The sequence below is a fragment of the Octopus sinensis genome, linkage group LG27 (assembly GCF_006345805.1).
Source record: "Octopus sinensis linkage group LG27, ASM634580v1, whole genome shotgun sequence".
NCBI classification, from domain to species: domain Eukaryota; kingdom Metazoa; phylum Mollusca; class Cephalopoda; order Octopoda; family Octopodidae; genus Octopus; species Octopus sinensis.
This window is the reverse complement of record NC_043023.1, coordinates 16790055-16817224: the sequence shown is the minus strand read 5'-3', so window position 1 is coordinate 16817224 and position 27170 is coordinate 16790055. Positions and strand designations below refer to the sequence as shown.

The window sequence follows — 27170 nt, the reverse complement described above, 5'->3', positions numbered from 1 at the left end:
CAAACCTTCTAATATATATATATATATATATATATATATATATATATATATATATATATATATATATATATATATATACAAAATAAGAAAATGAAGAAATATATCTAAATCATTCATCAACTATCAGATAATACCGAATCATATACTTTATTAAAACACTACACAAGAGCATTAAGATTAGACATTAATACAGTACAATAATTACAATCAATATAAAGAGATATAACAAGATATAAAAATACATATACATTATAACTGACAGCTGTTTCGGCCATGCAGATAGGTATGTCTCATTTAACCTATATTAGCCATATATTGATATATATATATATATATATTATTTATATCATTATGTATATGTATATATTTATATGTATAGGAGTGTGAGTATATGCACTCATATGTATATTTATATGTTGTATTATGGGTATGTACCCACACCCATATGGGTATATATGTAGACTGATTTATATCACATAATCTCCGAAGAGGCTTTATGATATTTTTGTAAATGTCTCATTTATAACTACATATTGACCTACCATAAAAGGCTAATATTAGTAAAATGAGACATACTTATCTACATGGCCGAAACAGCTGTAAGATGTAATCTATATTTATATTTATATTTACTTATATTTATATTCTCTTATATATATTCTACTTATTGTATAACATTACTCTTTTATGTACACTTCTTTATGTACATTCCTTTATGTACACTGATTTGTTCTGCTTTTTATGTTTAACCCTATAGTCTCTTATGTGGTGGTTTAATAAAGTATGTGATTGAGTATTATCTGGTAATTGATATTTGATTTAGATGTATTTCTCCATTTTCTTATTTTGTATTAGGAATTTGTGGTAAATCATTTTACCTTTGCCCATATAATACAGTAAATGAATTGATTGCATCGCAATCCTTAACATTTATGTATTAACTTTGTTGAGTACTTCACTAGCAGTATATTGGATATATGTTATCCCGTGATAGCTCTGAAGTTGGTAACCCATAACAAGATCGTGTTTCGAGCTGGTACGGGATCATGTCTACCAAGATTGAAGTGCAAACGGAACGCTCTTTGTGTTGCAGTTACAGAATCGTTTGTTTTGATAAACGTTTCCACAATGAAAGCGCGATGCTCACCAGTCTAATTCATGGCAGAAACTGAAAAAGAAACGAAAAACAATGCCTTTTATTTAACCTACAAATGTGTCAGATCATTTTGCCTGACCCTGTATATGTACAACGTAAAGATGGACAAAAAAGCTTGCTAAATGATGATTTTATTGACAATAAGACCAAAACAGTGATGGTGGTAGTGGGGAAAATATCTTCCTCGTTCGCTGTCCTAATATCTTTGTAGCTCTCCAGCCGAGGGAAGGCATAGAAGGTGGTGAGCGGGTATAAAAGGCGATGGGAGCTGAATGGGACCTTTCAACTACTCAGTGCTAATATGAAGAAATAATATGTGATATGTAAATAAATATATTTTTTTACAACCATCCAGCATTCTGAACACCTTTTTTTCTTTCATATATATATATATATATATATAGAGAGAGAGAGAGAGAGAGAGAAACTTTGGAAGTATCGAATGTGGTTAGTATTTTGACGAAAAGAAAGTATATTTCGGAGATATACTTGTATAGCAAGTGATTTGATCTGAGATCGTGTGCTGAAACGAAAACAATTGCAGCGTGGAAGGTGTTTGTAAGCCATTTAAGAAACACACAAAAGCCTTTCGATTCACTCCAACATTTAAGTTTAATTTGTCGAAATATTTTCGTCGCTAAAATCCGCGACCTGTTTACTGACAAAAATCCATGCTATATATATATATTGTAAGGTGTTTATAAGCCATTTAAGAAACACACAAAAGCCGTTCGATTCACTTCAACATTTAAGTTTAATTTGTCAAAATATTTTCGTCACTTTAAGACCGCGACCTGTTCACTGACAAAAATCCGTGCTGCAAAAGAGCTTGCTGAATGATGGTTTTATTGACAATAAGACGAAAACAGTGATGGTGGAGTGGGGAAAATGTCTCCCTCGTTCGTTTTCCTAATATCTTTGTAGCTCTCCAGTCGAGGGAAGGCATAGAAGGTGGTGAGCGGGTATAAAAGGCGATGGGAGCTGAATGGGAGCCATTTTGTAGCTGGTTGCAGCAGAGACAAATTCTGTGTTTGTAGACTAGCTTTGTCTTTAAAACCATTTGAAGAATATTAATACAGCAGTAATTAATCTTGTCTTGTTGTTTATCAGGCTCTGACTTCGCTGTTTACGTCTGAAAACGGTAAGTTGAAGATTTACTGGCGGGGTGCGCGCATCCGCGCCAGTTAGTCATGACTAGTCGATCCTTACTTTGTGTTTTATTTATTTTGTTTAACAAAAATTATTTGCTTTGTGTAAAAGAAATTATTTATTTTGTGTTTTATTTACTTAGCTAGGATCGACTAGTCACGTCTAGTTTGCGCGTGTGCGCGCACCGGGACCACTGTTCGCTAGTAGGACCCTTTTCCTTTTACATCACAGTTTTAAAATACGGATAGTCAGAATTTTTGGTTTAAATCCCAGCAAAATAGACGGTCAAATGTGTTTATGGGGTGGAGGAAAGGATGAGGTGGTCACGGTGTGCTAGAAATAACAGCTAAATACCCCTTAAATTACGCACCCCCAATTTTTTGTTATTTGCATAATCGTATGAATTCCCGTGTGTAGGATACAAATTTGCAGAAATTCCTAGCAAAATAGACCATTAAATGTGTTTATGGGGGTGAAAAATTTTGAAAAACATCAATACGATTGACAAATAAGCGAGGGAAGTATGAGGTGGTCGTGACATATGCTAAAAATAACAGCTAAATGCCCCTTAAATCATGCACCAAAAATTGTGTGGAGTTGGCGGAGGGGTTCTGCATAATCGTATGAATTCCCGTGTGTAGGATGCAAATTCGCTAAAATCCCCTGCAAGAAGCCATTAAGTGTGTTTAGGGGAGAAAAATATTGAAAAAAAAACATCAGTTCGTCAGAGTGTCAAACAAGCGAAAAGGACAGGCGGACGACGTGAGGTATACTAAAAATAGCAGCTAAATACCCCTTGAATTACGCACCCCCAATTTGTTGTTATTTGCATAATCGTATGAATTCCCGTGTGTAGAATGCAAATTTGCAGAAATTCCTAGCAAAATAGATACGACTGACAAAGGAGAACGGTAAGAAGTGGTCATGACATATGCTAAAAATAACAGCTAAATACCACTTTAAATCGAGCACCGAATTCTTTTGTGTATCTTTTACTTGTTTCAGCTATTAGACTGCGGGGATCTTTTCGGTTTGAACGGCAGTTTTTTCTAGCGGTGTCATATGAAATTGTCACCCATAATTATGACCCTAGTATCGATCTATTGCATTTCAATCTACTTTAAGGTTAGGGTTAGAAATGTAAATAAACCCAATCTGTTTCTTAAACGAGGGATATTTTCATACGGCACAGAATGTTTTCACCTCAATAGACGTCATTGATTGGTTGAAATTGAAGAAAAAAAAAAACAAATATCTTACAAACTATAGAATTTTCTCAAGAGAAAAAGATGTTTGATAAACACATTCTACCTGTATACGAAGTTTAAAAGTGTTTAGTTACGTGGAAATTATTTTAAAAAAAACTGCCATTCAAACCGAAGAGATCCTTAGGGTTAGGGGTGGCGGAAGGGTATCTTTTTTTCTTCACAAATGTAAATAAACCCAATCTGTTTCTTAAACGAGGGACATATTCATTATGCACAGAATGTTATTTACCTAAATGGATATCAGCGATTGGTTAAAATTGCCAAAATGCAAGTAATTTCAGACGAAATATCTTACAAACTATAGAATTTTCTCAATAAAACCAAGAGGAAATGATGTTTTATAAACATATTCTACCAGTATACGAAGTTTAAAAGTGTTTAGTTACTCTCTTTTTTACTCTTTTACTTGTTTCAGTCATTTGACTGCGGCCATGCTGGAGCACCGCCTTTAGTCGAGCAACTCAACCCCGGGACTTATTCTTTGTAAGCCCAGTACTTATTCTATCGGTCTCTTTTGCTGAACCGCTAAGTGACGGGGACGTAAACACACCAGCATCGGTTGTCAAGCAATGCTAGGGGGACAAACACATACACACACACACATACATATATACGATGGGCTTCTTTCAGTTTCCGTCTACCAAATCCACTCACAAGGCATTGGTCGGCCCGGGGCTATAGTAGAAGACACTTGCCCAAGATGCCACGCAGTGGGACTGAACCCGGAACCATGTGGTTAGTTAGCAAGCTACTTACCACACAGCCACGTGGAAATTATTTTAAAAAACTGCCGTTCAAACCAAAATGATTCATACACCTCCTTGTTGCTCCCTCACCTGCCTCTGTATTTCATTTGCTGTACATTTCAGCCATGTAATTTATATATCTTCTCCATCTTAAACTATTGTTTATTATTTCAGATTACCCATGACGTTGCCATCAAAGAATTGTTCACGTCAGATTCATCAACAACATTTATCAGCTTCCGCCGATGGAGTTTACAAAGATCAGACGCAATCCTGTTCATATAAATTTTTGGTAGAATTACTGTAAGATAATTCCACTGAACTGATACGAACTACAGCTTTTCTTTTAATCATTATTGAGAACGTCTACAGAATGATTTTACATGCTAATTAAATGTGGATTATAAATTACAGAGGAGTTTGTAAAGGTCGTTAAAGTTTGTACATATTGGTAAAGGTTACAAGTGATGGAAATCTAGCAATGGAAAATATAAATATTTGTTAGGGATCAACAAAAACCGAACAGAAATACATGATTATTGTTGTGGATAACGATCAATTAACTGGTGCTCTGTCTGTTACGACAACAAGAATTTCAGTTGATCCAATCGATAGGAAATTAATGTGCAAGTGGCTGAGTACTCCACAGATACATGTACATATTTCTTTTACTACCCACAAGGGACTAAACACGGGACAAACAAGGACAGACACACAGATTGTCGATTACATCAACCACATTGCGTAACTGGTACTTAATTTATCGACCCCGAAAGGATGAAAGACAAAGTCGACCTCGGCTGAATTTGAACTCTGAACTTAACAACAAACAAAATACCTATTTCTTTATTACCCACAAGAGGCTAAACACAGAAGGGACAAACAAGGACAGACAAAAGGATTAAGTTGATTACATCGACCCAGTGCGTAACTGGTACTTAATTTATCGACCCTCGAAAGGATGAAAGGCAAAGTCGACTTCGGTGGAATTTGAACTCAGAACGTAAAGACACGCGAAATACCGCTAAGCATTTCACCCGGAGGGCTAACGTTTCTGCCAGCTCACTGCTTTAACATAGTCCTTGGGGGGAGATTCACTGTGACAGGGCTGGCCCTTTGAAAGACAGGTCCTACTCAGTTTTGCCAGCTGAGAGCAATTATGGAAACCGAATCGTGTGACAACCCGGTTCAAATTAAAAAGAAGCCTAAAAGTGTTCGTACTCCCAGGGGCCCAAAAAATGGGACCGCTAAAGTATCGCATAGCTGTGAAGTCTGTGGTAAATCATTCCCTCACAAAAGAAACTTGACTTATCACCAACGTATTCACGCAGTCGATAAACCATATCATTGCAATGTCTGTGGCAAAACGTTCTATCGGCGTAACCATCTGACCAACCACCAACGTACACATACAGGAGAGAAGCCATACCAGTGTGATATCTGTTGTAAATATTTCTCCCAGAGTAGCTACTTGACTATTCACAAACGTATTCATACAGGAGAGAAGCCGTTTTTCTGCGATATCTGTGGTAAAACGTTTTCTGAAACCGGTAACTTGAAAATGCATATACGTATCCATACAGGGGAAAAACCATATCGTTGTGATATCTGTGGTAAATCATTCTCTCAGCATGAACACTTAACCAAACACAAACGTAGCCATACGGGGGAGAAACCATATCATTGTGATATTTGTGGGAAATCTTTCTTCGATAGCAGCTGTTTGACTAGACACAAACGGATTCATACGGGGGAGAAACCATTTCGCTGTGAAATTTGTGGGGCAGCGTTCTATGTTAGACATTGCTTAACTATACACAAATGCATTCATACTGGCGAGAAACCGTTTTTCTGTAAGGTATGCGATAAGTCGTTCTCTCAGAGAAATCTGTTGACTAAACACAAGCGTGTTCATATCAAGGATTCGCCCGATCTCTCTGATGACCATGCTAAATCAGTCTCTCGAAATGGCGTGAAGGCCAGCCGTAAGCGTGTCCATACAGGAGAGAAACCGTATCGCTGTGATATTTGTGGTAATGCTTTCTCTCGGAAACATATCCTGACATCTCACGTACGTACCCATACCGGAGAAAAGCCATACACTTGCGACATCTGTGGGACCTCGTTCGCTCAAAAGGGTTACCTAAGCACACACAAGCTCACGCACACGGGGGAAAAGCTGTTTCGATGTTCTGTGTGCGGTAAATCATTCTCCAGGACGGACATCTTAGCAAAACACAAGCTCACTCATACAGGTGAGAAGCCATACGACTGTGATGTCTGCAGTAAATCGTTCACGCAAAAAAGTAATTTAACGACGCACAAACGCATTCATACAGACGAGAAACCGTATCACTGTGATATCTGTGGTAAATCCTTCTCTCAAAAAAGCCACTTAACTACACACATAAATATTCATATAGAAATGTAGCAATCAATTTGAAAGCTTTTGGTCTTCTCTGTATATATAAAGCTGAAGTTGTCTGTGTGTGGCAGAATATAAAGGATTTTATTTTGTAACTAGCAGTGTCGCCCGGCGTTGCTCGGGTTTGTTTCGACCCTTTAGAATTGGAATTTTTGAAAAGTAAAAATATGGCATTATGTAGCTTGTTATTCTCTTTAAGTGAACATTTTTCTGGTTGAAATACACCGAAAAATGACGACACAGCAGTCAAAAGATCGTAAAAAAATAGGGCTCTTCATAGAAAAAAGCACCTTTTTGGTGTTAACATGGTCCGATTTGAATTTTTTCTTCTACGGAATGAAGAGCAAGCCTTCTTCTATCATACTCTCAATTTTGGTCAGCCTGCGCCACAGGGTCTCAGAGGAGATAGTGTTAGTTGAAGGCTACCAAACCTGGCACACACACACAGACTACTTCAGTTTTATATATATAGAGAGATTTAGAAACTTGTCAAAGTAGAAAGCCTCATTATTTCTTTCAATATAATTACAGAAATGTTATTCCACTCCTTCAAACCTGTTTGAAGTGCTTTTTTAAAAGTCCTTATCATATTTCTGTTATGTTTTGTCATCACTGTGAGTATCAACACCACACAACATTTTTACTGTGTTGGTCACTATTTATTCTGCAGCCTATAACGTTACACAGTTAAAAAAGTATATAGTAATGTCAGATTAATTTATATCTTGCTATATAGATCCTTTGTGTGGAGGCACATGGCCTAGTGGTTAGAGCAGCGGACTTGCGGTCGAGGGATCGCAGGTTCGAATCTCAGACCGGGCGATGTGTGTGTTTATGAGCGAAACACCTAAGCTCCACGCGGCTCCGGCAGAAGGAACAAACAATATATATATCACGTGACCGACCAGTCCATCAGATGTAGTTACACATTGCTGGTCACAATGCGTTCGCATTGTTTTAGCCTTCAAATGACGCCACCCCGCTGGCTAAGCGAGCAGGCCAACAGAAGAAAGAGTGGTGAAAGAGTACAGCAGGGATCACCACCCCCTGCCGGAGCCTCATGGAGCTTTTAGGTGTTTTCGCTCAATAAATACTCACAACGCCCGGTCTGGGAATCGAAACCGCGAGTCCGCTGCCCTAACCACTGGGCCATTGCGCCTCCACATATATATATATATATATATATATATGTATACATATATATATATGTGTGTGTGTGTGTGTGGAGACACATGGTTAGAGTAGTGGACTCGCAGTTGAGGGTTCGCAGGTTGTGTTTATGAGCGAACCACCTAGGCTCCACGTGGCCCCGGCAGAAGGTAATGGTGAACTTCTGCTGACTCTTTTGCCACAACTTTCTCTCACTTTTTCCTCCTGCATCTTGCAGCTCACCTGCGACGGACCAGCATCCCGTCCAGGTGGGGAACTTATACGCCAAGGAAACCGGCCCTTATGAGCCAGGCATGGCTTGAGAAGGAACAAACAACATATATATATATATGTGTGTGTGGAGACACATGATTAGAGCATTGGGCTCGCGGTCGAAGGATTGTGGGTTCGAATCTCAGACCGGGCGATGTGTGTGTTTATGAGCGAAACACCTAAGCTTCATGCGGCTCTAGCAGGAGGTAATGGTGAACTTCTGCTGACTCTTTTGCCACAACTTTCTCTCATTCTTTCCTCCTGCATCTTGCAGCTCAGCTGCGACGAACCGGCGTCCCGTCCAGGTGGGGAACCTATACGCCAAGGAAACCGGGAAACCGGCCCTTATGAGCCAGTCATGACTCTAGAAGGGACAAACAATATATATATGTGTGTGTGGAAGCACATGGTTAGAGCAGCGGTCGAGGGATCGCGGGTTCGAATCTCAGACCGGGCGATGTGTGTGTCTATGAGTGAAACATCTTAGCTCCACGTGGCTCCGGCAGAAGGTAATGGCAAAACTTCTGCTGACTCTCTCGCTCTTTCTCCTGCATCTTGCAGCTCACCTGCGACGGACCGGCGCGTCCTGTCCATGTGGGGAACCTATACACCAAAGAAACCGGGAAACCGGCCCTTATGAGCCAGGCATGGCTCGAGAAGGAGCAGACATACATCCTTTAGCAAATATTTTAAATAAACATCCATAACAACATCTTCCTTTATATACACTTTGTTCAGCATTTATTTCAAAATTGTAAAATAAATTATTTTTGTATGAAAAATTGAATTTTGCCTTCTGAATTTTCTTGGACTTTGACTTACTTCACCTTAACATTTGTTCAATCATGAATTTTATATCATTTAGTACACGTTCCAAATACATTACTCTTTTACTTGTTTCAGTCAGTTGACTGCGGCCATGCTGGAGCACCACCTTTAGTCGAGCAAATCGACCCCGGGACTTATTCTTTGCAAGCCCAGTACTTATTCTATCAGTCTCTTTTGCCGAACCGCTAAGTTTACTCTTTTTACTTCTTTCAGTCATTTGACTGCGGCCATGCTGGAGCACCGCCTTTAGTCGAGAAACTCGATCCCGGGACTTATTCTTTGCAAGCCCAGTACTTATTTTATCAGTCTCTTTTGCCGAACCGCTAAGTAACGGGGACATAAACACCAGCATCGGTTGTCAAGCAATGCTAGGGGGACAAACACAGACACACAAACATACACGCATACACATATACGACGGGCTTCTTTCAGTTTCTGTCTACCAAATCCACTCACAAAGCTGTGGTTGGCCCGAGGCTATAGCAGAAGACACTTGCCCAAGATGCCTCGCAGTGGGACTGAACCCGGAACCATGTGGTTGGTAAGCAAGATACTTACCACACAGCCACTCCTGCGCTTGTTGACTTTCTGTACTTTGTTACATTTGGTGACACAGTAACTTTGGGTCTTTTCTGTTTGAACGGCAGTTTTTTCTAGCGGTGTCATATGAAATTGTCACCCATAGATATGATCCTAGTATCGATCTATTGCATTTCAATATACTTTAGGTTTAGTTAGGGGGAAGGGTATCTTTTTTTCTTCACAAATGTAAATAAACCCAATCTGTTTCTTAAACGAGGGACATATTCATACGGCACAGAATGTTTTTTTAGTGCCGGTGGCATGTAAGCGAACCATCCGATTGTGGCCGTTGCCAGCATCACCCCGACTGGCCTCCGTGCCGGTGGCACGTAAAACGCACCATCCGATCGTGGCCGTTGCCAGCCCTGCCTGGACCCCGTGCCGGTGGCACATAAAAAGCACCATCCGACTGGCCATTTTCCAGCCCCGTCTGGCACCTGTGCCGGTGGCACATAAAAAGCACCCACTACACTCACGGAGTGGTTGGCGTTAGGAAGGGCATCCAGCCATAGAAATGTTGCCAGATCAGACTGGGCCTGGTGCAGCCTTCTGGCTTCCCAGACCCCAGTTGAACCGTCCAACCCATGCTAGCATGGAAAGCGGACGCTAAACGATGATGATTTTCTACGTTATCTCAACAACCAAGTTTCATTAGGAAGTGAAAAATAGTTTCACACTTTCAATTTGAACTAAAAGTGTTGGATTATAAGAGTGACGACATGTGAATAATGAAAGCATTATTTCTCCAAATTAGTCACATGAGTGTTCTATAGAAAGCTGTTTATCTATGAACCAAACAATAAATGTTTTGGGCACAACTTAAATAACCTTGGAAACTAGGTTAGGTCACCCAATTTTGAGTCATTTTTGGACAGTATTTCAATTTGCTTCCGTTTCTCATATGCATAGAATTCTACTCAGACAAACAAATCCATTTTCTATGTGTTATGAGGAAACAGTCGCACTCTCTCTCTTTCCCACATGCATAAAAAAGACGCATGCAAATGTATTTATGGGCTTGTGTGTGTGAGAGAGCAAGTGAGTGTCACTTACACGTACATACAAAGAGATTCATAGGCGCAGGAGTGGCTGTGTGGTAAGTAGCTTGCTAACCAACCACATGGTTCTGGGTTCAGTCCCACAGCGTGGCATCTTGGGCAAGTGTCTTCTGCTATAGCCCCAGACCGACCAATGCCTTGTGAGTGGATTTGGTAGACGGAAACTGAAAGAAGCCTGTCGCATATATGCGAGCTGGCAGAAACGTTAGCATGCCGGGCGAAATGCGTTGCCGTATTTTGTCTGCCGTTGCGTTCCAAGTTCAAATTCCGCTGAGCTAGAATTTGCCTTTCATCCTTCCGGGGTCGATAAATTAAGTACCAGTTACGCACTGGGGTCGATGTAATCGACTTAATGCATTTGTCTCCTCTGTGTTTAGCCCCTTGTGGGTAGTAAAGAAATATATATGTGTGTGTCTGTGTTTGTCCCCCTAGCATTGCTTGACAACCAATGCTGGTGTGTTTACGTCCCCGTCACTTAGAGGTTCAGCAAAAGAGACCGATAGAATAAGTACTGGGCTTACAAAGAATAAGTCCCCGGGTCGATTTGACTGAAACAAGTAAAAGAGTAAACTTAGCGGTTCGGCAAAAGAGACCGATAGAATAAGTACTGGGCTTACAAAAGAATAAGTCCCGGGGTCGAGTTTGCTCGACTAAAGGCGGTGCTCCAGCATGGCCGCAGTCAAATGACTGAAACAAGTAAGAGTAAAGAGTATATCACAACACACTTCTTCACTCTCTTTCTCTTATGTGTCCATTTCCTATAAGTGTACATACAGCTTTCATTTTCTCCTCTCTTCAAAGCATAAAAATTTCAAAGAAATCAATGAACAATCGTCAAACAAAGGAAAACTATAAAATAACCTCCTTTCACACACAGAGCCACTCCTGCGCCTATAAAACTTCAGTACAAAATATGTTATTTCTTGCTGTGTGCATTCACAAATTTACAGCTCTAATCCAATTGAAATGATCTTTTTCTATTGTATGATTTGTGTTTGATAAGCATATTTAAAAACCTGATCTTCTTCAATATAAACTTAAAAAGGAAAGTTTTCCCAGAAATCCTATTCTTTACCTCTATATACATATATATATATATATATATATCTTTCTCTTTTCTCCCTTTTACTTGTTTCAGTCATTTGACTGTGGCCATGCTGGAGCACCGCCTTTCGACCCCGGGACTTATTCTTTGTAAGCCCAGTACTTATTCTATCGGTCTCTTTTGCCGAACCGTTAAGTGACGGGGACGTAAACACACCAGCATCGGTTGTCAAGCAATGCTAGGGGGACAAACACAGACACACAAACACACACATACATATATATGACAGGCTTCTTTCAATTTCCGTCTACCAAATCCACTCGCAAGGCATTGGTCGGCCCGGGGCTATAGCAGAAGACACTTGCCCAAGATGCCACGTAGTGGGACTGAACCCGGAACCATGTGGTTGGTTAGCAAGCTACTTACCACACAGCCACTCCTACGCCTACATATATATATATACGACGGGCTTCTTTCAGTTTCCATCTACCAAATCCACTCACAAGGCATTGGTCGGCCCGGGGCTATAGTAGAAGACACTTGCCCAAGATGCCACGCAGTGGGACTGAACCCGGAACCATGTGGTTGGTTAACACACACAGCCACTTCTGCGCCTATAAAACTTCTGTACAAATTATGTTCTTTTTCTATTGTATAATTTGTGTTTGATAAACATATTTAAAAACCTGATTTTCTTCAATATAAACTTTAAAAGGAAGTTTTCCCAGAAATCCTATCCTTTACCTCTCTTTTTTAGCAGGTCCAAGATGACATTTTCACTTCCCGAGTGTTATACTAATATACCTGTTTGTTTCTACACCACCTATCTTTGTCTTTTGTACATTTTCCCTATATATATCTCTATATATATCTGTATATATCTCAACCAGGGTTCCGCGGAACCTTATATATATATATATATATATATATATACATGTATACAACAGGCTTCTTTCAGTTTCTGTCTACCAAATCCACTCACAAGGCTTTGGTCGGCCCGAAGCTATAGTAGAAGACACTTGCTCAAGGTGCCATACAGTGGGACTGAACCCAGAACCATGTGGTTGGTAGACAAGCTACTTTATTTCATGAAAATTCGTCATTAAGGCGTTACATAGAGGGGACATACAAATACAGACAAACATATAGGGTGTAGTAGCTTAAAACGTTTTAGTATTTACAATATAATGTGTACATTATTTACAATATGTGGAGGCGCAATGGCCCAGTGGTTAGGGCAGCGGACTCGCGGTCATAGGATCGCGGTTTCGATTCCCAGACTGGGCGTTGTGAGTGTTTATTGAGCGAAAACGCCTAAAGCTCCACGAAGCTCCGGCAGGGGATGGTGGTAATCCCTGCTGTACTCTTTCACCACAACTTTCTCTCACTCTTACTTCCTGTTTCTGTTGTACCTGTATTTCAAAGGGCCGGCCTTGTCACTCTCTGTGTCACGCTGAATATCCCCGAGAACTACGTTAAGGGTACACGTGTCTGTGGAGTGCTCAGCCACTTACACATTAATTTCACGAGCAGGCTGTTCCGTTGATTCGGATTCAACCGGAACCCTCGTCGTCGTAACCGACAGAGTGCTTCCACACATATATAAGAGGCAGTTTGTCTGTCTGTGTGTCTGTCAGGTTGTACCCTCACCCTGACCACGGCTTTCAACAGATTCTGATGAAACTTGACACACACATAGCCCAATGTCATAATTCAAAACTAACGCAGCGAAAATTTTGAAAAGTGGCCCCAGTTCTGAAAAAAATCGATAAATTCAACACGGGGTCGAGAATCTAAGCTTATCATATGCAACACATTTTCCGTTGTAGTTTTTGCAACTTGCAATCGATTTTCACCAAACTCATGGTGAAGCTTAATGTTACCCTAAGGAACTTAATTCTGATGTTATTTTTCCATGCAATACCTTACCATCAGAAAAAATCGATAAAAACCTGCCTGTTTGGGAAATCGCGTTCAAATTCAAGATGACATATTTTCGACAACATCTTTAACAAATTGGCAGGAATTTTTTTTTGAAGTTCACAGCGAGCATCATGTCTGCTCCAAGGAGCTATATGGCTCTTTTGATTCCAATAGGATACGTTATTACTGGAGAAAAATCGGTTAATTTCATCATATGTGGCACACATAGCAAACCGATTTTTCTGAGATATTTTTTTAAAGTTCACATAGATTTTCCCTACACCGATGTTGGATATCAAGTTTGCATTAAATTTCAAACTAACGACCTTTTAGTAAACAAGCTACTTACCACACAGCCACTCCTATGCCTATATATATATTTTTTCATCTAGTTTCAGCTCACGAGCTGTGGCCAGGCTGGGGCACCGCCATTCATATATATATATATCTTTCTCTTTTCTCTCTTTTACTTGTTTCAGTCATTTGACTGCGGCCATGCTGGAGCACCGCCTTTCGACCCCGGGACTTATTCTTTGTAAGCTCAGTACTTATTCTATCGGTCTTTTTGCCGAACCGCTAAGTGATGGGGACGTAAACGCACCAGCATCGGTTGTCAAGCAATGCTAGGGGGACAAACACAGACACACAAACATATACACACACATACATATATACACATATACGACAGGCTTCTTTCAGTTTCCGTCTACCAAATCCACTCACAAGTCATTGGTCGGCCCGGGGCTATAGCAGAAGACACTTGCCAAAGATGCCACGCAGTGGGACTGAACCCGGAATCATGTGGTTAGTAAACAAGCTACTTACCACACAGCCACTCCTATGCCTATATATATATTTTTTTTCATCTAGTTTCAGCTCACGAGCTGTGGCCATGCTGGGGCACCACCATTCATATATATATATATATATAATATATATACATGTATACAACAGGCTTCTTTCAGTTTCTGTCTACCAAATCCACTCACAAGGCTTTGGTCGGCCCGAAGCTATAGTAGAAGACACTTGCTCAAGGTGCCATACAGTGGGACTGAACCCAGAACCATGTGGTTGGTAGACAAGCTACTTTATTTCATGAAAATTCGTCATTAAGGCGTTACATAGAGGGGACATACAAATACAGACAAACATATAGGGTGTAGTAGCTTAAAACGTTTTAGTATTTACAATATAATGTGTACATTATTTACAATATGTGGAGGCGCAATGGCCCAGTGGTTAGGGCAGCGGACTCGCGGTCATAGGATCGCGGTTTCGATTCCCAGACCGGGCATTGTGAGTGTTTATTGAGCGAAAACACCTAAAGCTCCACGAGGCTCCGGCAGGGGGTGGTGGCGATCCCTGCTGTACTCTTTCACCACAACTTTCTCTCACTCTTACTTCCTGTTTCTGTTGTAACTGTATTTCAAGGGGCTGGCCTTGTCACTCTCTGTGTCACGCTGAATATCCCCGAGAACTACGTTAAGGGTACACGTGTCTGTGGAGTGCTCAGCCACTTACACATTAATTTCACGAGCAGGCTGTTCCGTTGATTCGGATTCAACCGGAACCCTCGTCGTCGTAACCGACGGAGTGCTTCCACACATATATAAGAGGCAGTTTGTCTGTCTGTGTGTCTGTTTGGTTGTACCCTCACCCTGACCACGGCTTTCAACAGATTCTGATGAAACTTGACACACACATAGCCCAATGTCATAATTCAAAACTAACGCAGCGAAAATTTTGAAAAGTGGCCCCAGTTCTGAAAAAAATCGATAAATTCAACACGGGGTCGAGAATCTAAGCTTATCATATGCAACACATTTTCCGTTGTAGTTTTTGCAACTTGCAATCGATTTTCACCAAACTCATGGTGAAGCTTAATGTTACCCTAAGGAACTTAATTCTGATGTTAGTTTTCCATGCAATACCTTACCATCAGAAAAAATCGATAAAAACCTGCCTGTTTGGGAAATCGCGTTCAAATTCAAGATGACATATTTTCGACAACATCTTTAACAAATTGGCAGGAATTTTTTTTTGAAGTTCACAGTGAGCATCATGTCTGCTCCAAGGAGCTATATGGCTCTTTTGATTCCAATAGGATACGTTATTACTGGAGAAAAATCGGTTAATTTCATCATATGTGGCACACATAGCAAACCGATTTTTCTGCGATATTTTTTTAAAGTTCACATAGATTTTCCCTACACCGATGTTGGATATCAAGTTTGCATTAAATTTCAAACTAACGACCTTTTAGTAAACAAGCTACTTACCACACAGCCACTCCTATGCCTATATATATATTTTTTCATCTAGTTTCAGCTCACGAGCTGTGGCCAGGCTGGGGCACCGCCATTCATATATATATATATATATCTTTCTCTTTTCTCTCTTTTACTTGTTTCAGTCATTTGACTGCGGCCATGCTGGAGCACCGCCTTTCGACCCCGGGACTTATTCTTTGTAAGCCCAGTACTTATTCTATCGGCCTTTTTGCCGAACCGCTAAGTGATGGGGACGTAAACGCACCAGCATCGGTTGTCAAGCAATGCTAGGGGGACAAACACAGACACACAAACACACACATACATATATATGACAGGCTTCTTTCAATTTCCGTCTACCAAATCCACTCGCAAGGCATTGGTCGGCCCGGGGCTATAGCAGAAGACACTTGCCAAAGATGCCACGCAGTGGGACTGAACCCGGAATCATGTGGTTAGTAAACAAGCTACTTACCACACAGCCACTCCTATGCCTATATATATATTTTTTTCATCTAGTTTCAGCTCACGAGCTGTGGCCATGCTGGGGCACTACCATTCATATATATATATATATATATTTAAAAGAAAACGTTTTTTTAGATTCTTTTGTTCATAGTCATGTGAATTTCCCATGTGTAGAATAGTTTCTGAAAATTTCAAAAGATGAAAAAAGTTGGATGGAGGTGTATAGGCTCAGGAGTGGCTGTGTTGTAAATAGCTTGCTTACCAACCACATGGTTCCGGGTTCAGTCCCACTGCGTGGCATCTTGGGAAAGTGTCTTCTGCTATAGCCTCGGGCCAACCAATGCCTTGTGAGTGGATTTGGTAGACGGAAACTGAAAGAAGCCTGTCGTATATATGTATACATATATATATATGTATATGTGTGTCTGTGTTTGTCCCCCTAGCAATGCTTGACAACCGATGCTGGTGTGTTTACGTCCCCGTCACTTAGCGGTTCGGCAAAAGAGAACCGATAGAATAAGTCCCGGGGTCGAGTTGCTCGATTAAAGGCGGTGCTCCAGCATGGCCGCAGTCAAATGACTGAAACAAGTAAAAGAGTAAACTTAGCGTTTCGGCAAAAGAGACCGATAGAATAAGTACTGGGCTTACAAAGAATAAGTCCCGGGGTCGAGTTGCTCGATTAAAGGCGGTGCTCCAGCATGGCCGCAGTCAAATGACTGAAACAAGTAAAAGAGTAAAGAGTATAGAGAGTATATACTATACGTAGAGCAGAATTCCCCCAAATTGGTAATCGGGGTAAAATGAGCAATTTCCTATTTTTCATTTGTTTTCTTCCTTTCTAAAGGTATTTCCTCCTTCAGTGACACAGTCAAATTACTGGAACTTTTGAGATTTTTCTTCCAACTTTGACCCGGTTGTAATTGGGAGTGTTAAAATATCTGGTATTTCACCCTTTTGTTACCCTATTTCTGTTGAGATGCTCTGTGTTTCTTTCAATTATTTTAAATATAACAAAGAATTTAGTAAAATAACTTTGTTATCATTAAGCTAGTGTTAGGTATATAAATTGTGACTAAGGTTTGGTGGAAGATTTTAATTCAAAACTTAAGAAAACAAGACATTTGTCCTCAGAGCCAGAGGTGGTATCAAAAGGGTTAAGAAATGTTTCTCTATTATATATTTTTAAGCCTTTTGTTATCATATTTCTGTCGAGATGCTCTGTGTTTCTTCCAATTATTTTAAATATAACAAAGAACTTAGTAAAATAACTTAGTTATCATGAAGCTAGTGTTAGGAACATAAATTGTGACTAAGGTTTGGTGGAAGATTTTAATTCAAGACTTATGAAAACAAGACATCTGTACTACAGGGTCAGAGGTGGTTTCAGCCAGGTTGGTATCAAAAGGGTTAAGAATTGTTTCTCTATTATATATTTTTAATCCTTTTGTTACCATATTTCTATTGAGATGCTCTGTGTTTCTTTCAATTATTTTAAATATTACAAAGAATTTAGTAAAATAACTTAGTTATCATGAAGCTAGTGTTGGGAACATAAATTGTGACTAAGGTTTGGTGGAAGATTTTAATTCAAAACTTAAGAAAACAAGACATTTGTACCTCAGAGCCAGAGCTGGTTTCAGCAGGGTTGGTATCAAAAGGGTTAAGAATTGTTTCTCTATTTTATATTTTAACCCTTTTGTTACCATATTCTGTCGAGATGCTCTGTGTTTCTTTCAATTAATTCTAAATATAACAAAGAATTTAATAAAATAACTTAGTTATCATTCAGCTAGAGTTAGGAACATAAATTGTGACTAAGGTTTGGTGGAAGATTTTAATTCAAAACTTAAGAAAACAAGACATTTGTACAACAGAACCAGAGGCAGTTTGGTATTAAAAGGGTTAACAAACAAAAAATATATTTTTTTTTTGATTCCAGTTGAATTCCAAGTCAGTTTTTTCCCACTCTGGTGTCTAATTTGATAATTTTCAATTTCATAAAAAAAAGAAAGGTTGTTTAAACCTCTCTATAAATGCTCTAATATCTTATTACGCAAAAAAATTCTTATATACACAAGCTGACATAGAACCAACATTGAACCCTTTATTCACAATATTACCGAATCTGGAACTTAACTATGGTCTGTCTATAGCACTTATTCAGCAATACTTGACACCTTTGGGTCTCAATGACACCATTATCTCTTATAACCTCAATTTCTCACTATATATCTATATCTATATATATATATATATAATAAAAGAATACTGGGAGGATAAGAAACAGAACGAAGCGAAGAATCAAACGAACCCGACGCGAAGGCGCTGTCAGACAATAGCGTAATAAATAAAATATATGCATACATACAAACATATATGTACGTACCGACATCTACATGTATATATACATGCATATATAAATATATATATACGTACAGGACACCACAAAAAGACGTAAAACTCAACAGAAACGAAAATGGAAAAGCCATTTTGTTACAACAGAAAGACAGAGACGTGGAACAGGACGAGAACGAAAACGGAAAAATATTATTTACAACAGAAAAACAAGGTACAGGACATGCTACACAAGGAAAAATCCCCTTCATCAGCTGTCACTAGTAGACTCAGCGTGTTTCGAAGGCAAGGGAGAATTTACAAAAGACGAAGACAGGTGGTGTAGAAACAAACAGATGTATTAGTATAACACTCGGGAAGTGAAAAAGTCTTTAACGTTTCGAGCCTACGCTCTTCTACAGAAAGAAACAAGGAGAGAAAAGAAAGAATGTGTAGTGGCTAGCAATCTATCATGGCGAATGCTGGACAGAAGGGTCACACAGGAGAACTAGGGAGAAGGGGAGATAAAGTAGTGGTGTTCCCAAAATGAAGGTTTGTGTAAGAGAGTTTGTATGTGCGTGTGGAAAAGGGCTAGTGATCTTGACGTGTGTGTATGTGTAGGTGTGAAAATGTAGGTCTGGGAAGGGGTCAATGCTGATGTGTGCGTGGTGGTGTGTTGTGATGTGATGTGTGGTATGGTGGTGTAGTGGTGTGTGGTGTGGTTTGATGGTGTTGGGAGGTGGTGAAAGCAAGGGTGGGGGTAGAGGTAGGGTATGTGGGAGCGGTGTAAGAGATGGGGAGGGTTGACTATGAAGGGGGGAAAGGAAAAGGTGGGTAGGAGGGAAGAGAAGAAGTAGGAGTCGGATCAAGAGAGGAGAGGTGGGTAGGAGGAAGTAGGTGTGAGGGGGGGAGTTTAGATGAAGAGGGGAGGGAAGTTGCGCCCATATGGTGCAAAGGAGCAGAAAGAGAAGATTAATCCCTGTTCACAGTGCAAAGCTCCATATATATATATATATGGAGCTTAGTGCAACCTCCTGGCTTCCCAGACCCTAGTCGAACCATCCAACCCATGCCAGCATGGAAAACGGACGTAAAACGATGAGGATGATATATATATATACAATGAAAAATTTTGTTATTATTTATTTACATTACACATATATATAGGCATAGGAGTGGCTGTGTGGTAAGAAGCGTGCTTACCAACCACATGGTTCTGGGTTCAGTGCCACTGCGTGGCACCTTGGGCAACTGTCTTCTGCTATAGCCTCGGGCTGACCAAAGCCTTGTGAGTGGATTTGGTAGATGGAAACTGAAAGAAGCCCATCATATATATCGATATATATATGTGTGTATATGTTTGTGTGTTGCTTGACAACCGATGCCGGTGTGTTTACTTCCCTGTAACTTAGCGGTTCGGCAAAAGAGACCGATAGAATTAGTACTGGGCTTACAAAAGAATAAGTCCCGGGGTCGGTTTGCTCGACTAAAGGCGGTGCTCCAGCATGGCCATGGTCAAATGACTGAAACAAGTAAAAGAGTAAACTTAGTGGTTCGGCAAAAGAGACCGATAGAATAAGTACTGGGCTTACAAAGAATAAGTCCCGGGGTCGATTTGCTCGACTAAAGGCGGTGCTCCAGCATGGCCACAGTCAACTGAAACAAGTAAAAGTCAAACGTTAGACAAACATTTAAAGAATTTCCTATTAGTAATCTTTTCTGTTTAACTTCCCTCCTAATGTTTCACTATTTGTCATTGATACGAGGGACGTTCAATAAGTAATGCCTCTTTCCCACTTCCAGGTGTTTGATCTAGTTGAAATTTTGCATGTGCAATTACTTATATCTCCATAGATTAGGTGGCAAATTACAGCTCTGAACTAATTATGGTTTCTGATTTACAGGTGTTTGAACTGAGTCAAGTGTGAAATGGAGCCTGTTGAGTGTCGAGCAGTGATCCGGTTTTCGTATTTGAAAGGACACACACCACGGGAGACTTTTGATGAATGAAGTAACTTATGGTGATGATGCCCCATCATATGACCTTGTAAAACGCTGGCATCGTGAATTCAAATATGGTCGGAAACTCTGTGGAAACAGCTCCCAGATCTGGTCGACCCCCTTCTGCCATTGATGAGGCATGTCCGTCAAGTTGAGGCTGCCATTTTGGAAGATCGACGCATAACTATTCGCCAAATAGCCCATGAGGTCAAGTTTAGTACCGGGTCTGTGGAAACTATCATTCATGACCATTTGCATATGCAAAAGGTGTCTGCCAGATGGATTCCCAGGCTGCTCACACCTTTCCAGAAGCAAGAACACGTTGAGTGCTCGAGGATGAATTGGAGATGTGCCAAGGAGATGAGTCAAAATTGTTCAAAAGACTGATCACACAGGATAAAACCTGGGTCCATCACTATGATTCATAGACCAAAGCCCAGTCAATGCAGTGGAAGCACCGTGACTCACCTCCTCCAAAGAAGGCAAGGGTGCAACCCTCCGCTGACAAGGTTATGCTCACAGTCTTCTGGGACCAGGACGGAGTAGTGATGACAGATTTCCTGGCAAAGGGTACCACAATTACAGGAGCCTATTATGCTTCACTATTTAGGAAAGTAAGAGAAGCTATCAAAATCAAGAGGCGGGGCAAGATCAGCAAAGGCATCCTCCTCCTGGACGAAACGCTCCGGTCCACAACTCGCGTGTCGCCAGATCAGAAGCACAGGCGTGCGGCTATGAACTCCTCTCCCACCCCCCTACTCTCCTGACCTTGCACCCTCTGATTTTCACCTCTTCCCAGCCATGAAGTTGTTTTTGAAAGGAAAGCATTTCCCAGATGATGCAGCCTTAATTTCTAAAGTCACGTCGTGGATGGAGGACCAAGCTGGGGTCTTTTACAAAAACGGTCTCCAGAGCTGGATCAAATGATGGGAGAAATGCGTAACTCTGAGTGGTTCCTATGTAGAAAAAGACCAATAACTGTGCCAAGTTCCGTTGCTCTATTGGTATGGGAAGTGGGTCAGGGGCATTACTTATTGAACGCCCCTCGTATGTGTGTAATCTTTACATATAAAAGTGAAGTTGTGTGTCTGTCTCCTACGATTTAGATTCCTAACTACTCCCACATTTTGCGATGCAGTTTAACCAAAACCGGGTATCTTATAGTCGTGATTCATATCGAGCCCTTCTGGATATTAGCGCACGTCTACGATGAGTCTACGATTTAAAAAAAAATTTACCATCATTTTTTTCCATTTTGATGCATTTTTCGCTATTATATAAGGGAAGTAACTCTCTAAAAATGTCTACGATGAGTCAACGATTTAAAAAAAAATTACCATCATTTTTTTCCATTTTTCATATGCATTTTTTGCTATTTTTGGCTATAACTCTCTAAAAATGCTTATATAGTATTTCCCTTACAAACCCGAGCAACGCCGGGCGATACTGCTAGCTATATATATAAAGGGAGAATTTGCAAAAGACAAAGACAGGTGGTGTAGAAACAAACAGATGTATTAGTATAACACTCGGGAAGTGAAAAAGTCTTTAACGTTTCGAGCCTACGCTCTTCTACAGAAAGAAACAAGGAGAAAAAAGAAAGAATGTGTAGTGGCTAGCAATCTATCATGGCGAATGCTGGACAGAAGGGTCACACGGGAGAACTAGGGAGAAGGGGAGATAAAGTAGTGGTGTTCCCAAAATGGAGGTGTGTGTAAGAGAGTTTGTATGTGCGTGTGGAAAAGGGCTAGTGATCTTGATGTGTGTGTATGTGTAGGTGTGAAAATGCAGGTCTGGGAAGGGGTCAATGCTGATGTGTGCGTGGTGGTGTGTTGTGATGTGATGTGTGGTATGGTTGTGTAGTGGTGTGTGGTGTGGTTTGATGGTGTTGGGAGGTGGTGAAAGCAAGGGTGGGGTATGGGCTAGGCAGACGGTGGGGGTAGAGGTAGGGTATGTGGGAGCGGTGTAAGAGATGGGGAGGTTTGACTATGAAGGTGGGAAAAGGAAATGGTGGGTAGGAGTGAAGAGAAGAGAGGAGAGCCAGAGTATAGAGAAGAAGTAGGAGTCGGAGCAAGAGAGGAGAGGTGGGTAGGAGGAAGTAGGTGTGAGGGGGGAGTTTAGATGAATAGGGGAGGAGAGTTGAGCCCATATAGTGCAAAGGAGTGGAAAGAGAAGATTAATCCCTGTTCACAGTGCAAAGCTCCATATATATATATATGGAGCTTAATGCAGCCTCCTGGCTTCCCAGACCCTAGTCAAACCGTCCAACCCATGCCAGCATGGAAATCAGACGTTACACGATGAGGATGATATATATATATATATATATATATACAATGAAAAAGAATAAAATTTTTTTTATTATTTGTTTACATTACACATATATATAGGCATAGGAGTGGCTGTGTGGTAAGTAGCTTGCTTACCAACCACATGGTTCTGGGTTCAGTGCCACTGCGTGGCACCTTGGGCAACAGTCTTCTGCTATAGCCTTGGGCTGACCAAAGCCTTGTGAGTGGATTTGGTAGATGGAAACTGAAAGAAGCCCATCATATATATCGATATATATATATGTGTGTATATGTTTGTGTGTCGCTTGACAACCGATGCCGGTGTGTTTACATGACTGTAACTTAGCGGTTCGGCAAAAGAGACCGATAGAATAAGTACTGGGCTTACAAAGAATAAGTCTCGGGGTCGATTTGCTCAACTAAAGGCGGTGCTCCAGCATGACCGCAATCAAATGACTGAAACAAGTAAAAGAGTAAACTTAGCGGTTCGGCAAGAGACACCGATAGAATAAGTACTGGGCTTACAAAAGAATAAGTCCCGGGGTCGATTTGCTCGACTAAAGGCGGTGCTCCAGCATGGCCACGGTCAAAATGACTGAAACAAGTAAAAGAGTAAAAGAGTAAAGAGTATATCAATTACAAATAGTGAAACATTAGACAAACGTTTAAAGAATTTCCTATTAGTAATCTTTTCTGTTTAACTTCCCTCCTAACGTTTCACTATTTGTCATTGATATGTGTGTAATCTTTATATATAAAGAGTGAAGCTGTGTGAGTGTCGTCTCCTACGATTGAGATTCCTAACTACTCCCACATTTTGCGGTGCAGTTTCACCAAAACCAGGTATCTTATAGTCGTGATTCATATCGAGCCTTTCTGTGTATTAGCGCACGTCTATGATGAGTCTACGATTTTTTTTCCATTTTGATGCATTTTTCGCTATTATATAAGGGAAGTAACTCTCTAAAAATGTCTACGATGAGTCAACGATTAAAAAAAAATTTACCATAATTTTTTTTCCATTTTTAATGCATTTTTTTGGCTATTTTTGGCTATAACTCTCTAAAAATGCTTATATAGTTATTTCCCTTACAAACCCGAGCAACGCCGGGTGATACTGCTAGTATATGTATAAAGGGAGAATTTACAAAAGACAAAGACAGGTGGTGTAGAAACAAACAGATGTATTAGTATAACACTCGGGAAGTGAAAAAGTCTTTAACATTTTGAGCCTACGCTCTTCCACAGAAAGAAACAAGGAGAGAAAAGAAAGAATGTGTAGGCGAATGCTGGACAGAAGGGTCACACAGGAGAGCTAGGGAGAAAGGGAGATAAAGTAGTGGTGTTCCCAAAATGAAGGTGTGTGTAAGAGAGTTTGTATGTGCGTGTAGAAAAGGGCTAGTGATCTTGACGTGTGTGTGTGTAGGTGTGAAAATGTAGGTCTGGAAGGGGTCAATGCTGATGTGTTCGTGGTGGTGTGTTTGTTGATGTTGATGTGTGGTATGGTGGTGTTGTGTGTGTGTGTGTGGTTTGATGGTGTTGGAGGTGGTGAAAGCAAGGGTGGGGTATGGGCTAGGCAGACGGTGGGGGTAGAGGTAGGGTATGTGGGAGCGGTGTAAGAGATGGGGAGGTTTGACTATGAAGGTGGGAAAAGGAAAAGGTGGGTAGGAGTGAAGAGAAGAGAGGAGAGCCAGAGTATAGAGAAGAAGTAGGAGTCGGAGCAAGAGAGGAGAGGTGGGTAGGAGGAAGTAGGTGTGAGGGGGGAGTTTAGATGAAGAGGGGAGGAGAGTTGAGCCCATATAGTGCAAAGGAGTGGAAAGAGAAGATTAATCCCTGTTCACAGTGCAAAGCTCCATATATATATATATGGAGCTTAATGCAACCTCCTGGCTTCCCAGACCCTAGTCAAACCGTCCAACCCATGCCAGCATGGAAATCAGACATTAAATGATGAGGATGATATATATATATATATATATATATATATATATATATATATATATAATATATATATATACAATGAAAAAGAATAAAGATTTTTTTATTATTTGTTACATTACACATATATATAGGCATAGGAGTGGCTGTGTGGTAAGTAGCTTGCTTACCAACCACATGGTTCTGGGTTCAGTGCCACTGCGTGGCACCTTGGGCAACAGTCTTCTGCTATAGCCTTGGGCTGACCAAAGCCTTGTGAGTGGATTTGGTAGATGGAAACTGAAAAGCCCATCATATATATCGATATATATATAGTGTGTATATGTTTGTGTGTCGCTTGACAACCGATGCCGGTGTGTTTACATGACTGTAACTTAGCGGTTCGGCAAAAGAGACCGATAGAATAAGTACTGGGCTTACAAAGAATAAGTCTCGGGGTCGATTGCTCAACTAAAGGCGGTGCTCCAGCATGACCGCAATCAAATGACTGAAACAAGTAAAAGAGTAAACCTAGCGGTTCGGCAAGAGACACCGATAGAATAGTACTGGGCTTACAAAAGAATAAGTCCCGGGGACGATTTGCTCGACTAAAGGCGGTGCTCCAGCATGGCCACGGTCAAAATGACTGAAACAAGTAAAAGAGTAAAAGAGTAAAGAGTATATCAATTACAAATAGTGAAACATTAGACAAACGTTTAAAGAATTTCCTATTAGTAATCTTTTCTGTTTAACTTCCCTCCTAACGTTTCACTATTTGTCATTGATATGTGTGTAATCTTTATATATAAAAGTGAAGCTGTGTTAGTGTCTGTCTCCTACGATTGAGATTCCTAACTACTCCCACATTTTGCGGTGCAGTTTCACCAAAACCAGGTATCTTATAGTCGTGATTCATATCGAGCCTTTCTGTGTATTAGCGCACGTCTATGATGAGTCTACGATTTTTTTCCATTTTGATGCATTTTTCGCTATTATATAAGGGAAGTAACTCTCTAAAAATGTCTACGATGAGTCAACGATTTAAAAAAAAATTTACCATAATTTTTTTTCCATTTTTAATGCATTTTTTTGGCTATTTTTGGCTATAACTCTCTAAAAATGCTTATATAGTTATTTCCCTTACAAACCCGAGCAACGCCGGGTGATACTGCTAGTATATGTATAAAGGGAGAATTTACAAAAGACAAAGACAGGTGGTGTAGAAACAAACAGATGTATTAGTATAACACTCGGGAAGTGAAAAAGTCTTTAACATTTTGAGCCTACGCTTCTCACAGAAAGAAACAAGGAGAGAAAAGAAAGAATGTGTGCGAATGCTGGACAGAAGGGTCACACAGGAGAGCTAGGGAGAAGGGAGATAAAGTAGTGGTGTTCCCAAAATGAAGGTGTGTGTAAGAGAGTTTGTATGTGCGTGTAGAAAAGGGCTAGTGATCTTGACGTGTTTGTATGTGTAGGTGTGAAAATGTAGGTCTGGGAAGGGGTCAATGCTGATGTGTTCGTGGTGGTGTGTTGTGATGTGATGTGTGGTATGGTGGTGTTGTGGTGTGTGGTGTGGTTTGATGGTGTTGGGAGGTGGTGAAAGCAAGGGGGGGTATGGGCTAGGCAAAGGGTGGGGGTAGAGGTAGGGTATGTGGGAGTGGTGTAAGAGATGGGGAGGGTTGACTATGAAGGGGGAAAGGAAAAGGTGGGTAGGAGTGAAGAGAAGAGAGGAGAGCCGGAGTGAAGAGAAGAAGTAGGAGTCGGAGCAAGAGAGGAGAGGTGGGTAGGAGGAAGTAGGTGTGAGGGGGGAGTTTAGATGAAGAGGGGAGGGAAGTTGAGCCCATAAGGTGCAAAAGAGCAGAAAGAGAAGATTAATCCATGTTCACAGTGCAAAGCTCCATATATATATATATATGGAGATTAGTGCAACCTCCTGGCTTCCCAGACCCTAGTCGAACCGTCCAACCCATGCCAGCATGGAAAACGGACGTAAAGCGATGAGGATGATATATATATATATATACAATGAAAAAGAAAAAAAATTTTGTTATTATTTATTTACATTACACATATATATAGGCATAGGAGTGGCTGTGTGGTAAGAAGCTTGCTTACCAACCACATAGTTCTGGGTTCAGTCCCACTGCGTGGCACCTTGGGCAACTGTCTTCTGCTATAGCCTCAGGCTGACCAAAGCCTTGTGAGTGGATTTGGTAGATGGAAACTGAAAGAAGCCCATCATATATATCGATATATATATATGTGTGTATATGTTTGTGTGTCGCTT

At 40.6% G+C, this 27170-nt stretch overlaps 1 protein-coding gene and 1 long non-coding RNA gene across 2 annotated transcripts; both read left to right on the top strand.

Moving 5' to 3' along the window:
- Positions 1 to 2027: 2027 nt before the first annotated feature.
- On the top strand, positions 2028 to 4730 carry LOC118768129. Its single transcript, XR_005004001.1, has 2 exons — positions 2028 to 2297; positions 4494 to 4730. It is a non-coding gene; the product is annotated as an uncharacterized LOC118768129 (long non-coding RNA).
- Positions 4731 to 5333: 603 nt separating this feature from the next.
- LOC115225378 (zinc finger protein 665-like) lies at positions 5334 to 6900 on the top strand. The gene has a single exon (XM_029796333.2). The coding sequence runs from the start codon at positions 5479 to 5481 to the stop codon at positions 6748 to 6750; it is 1272 nt and encodes a 423-aa protein (XP_029652193.1). The 5' UTR covers positions 5334 to 5478; the 3' UTR covers positions 6751 to 6900.
- The last annotated feature ends 20270 nt before the right edge of the window (positions 6901 to 27170 follow it).

What these genes read in the sequence shown, in the direction of transcription:
- LOC115225378 (XM_029796333.2), top strand. Translation starts at nt 5,479, where the DNA reads ATGGAAACCGAATCGTGTGACAACCCGGTTCAAATTAAAAAGAAGCCT.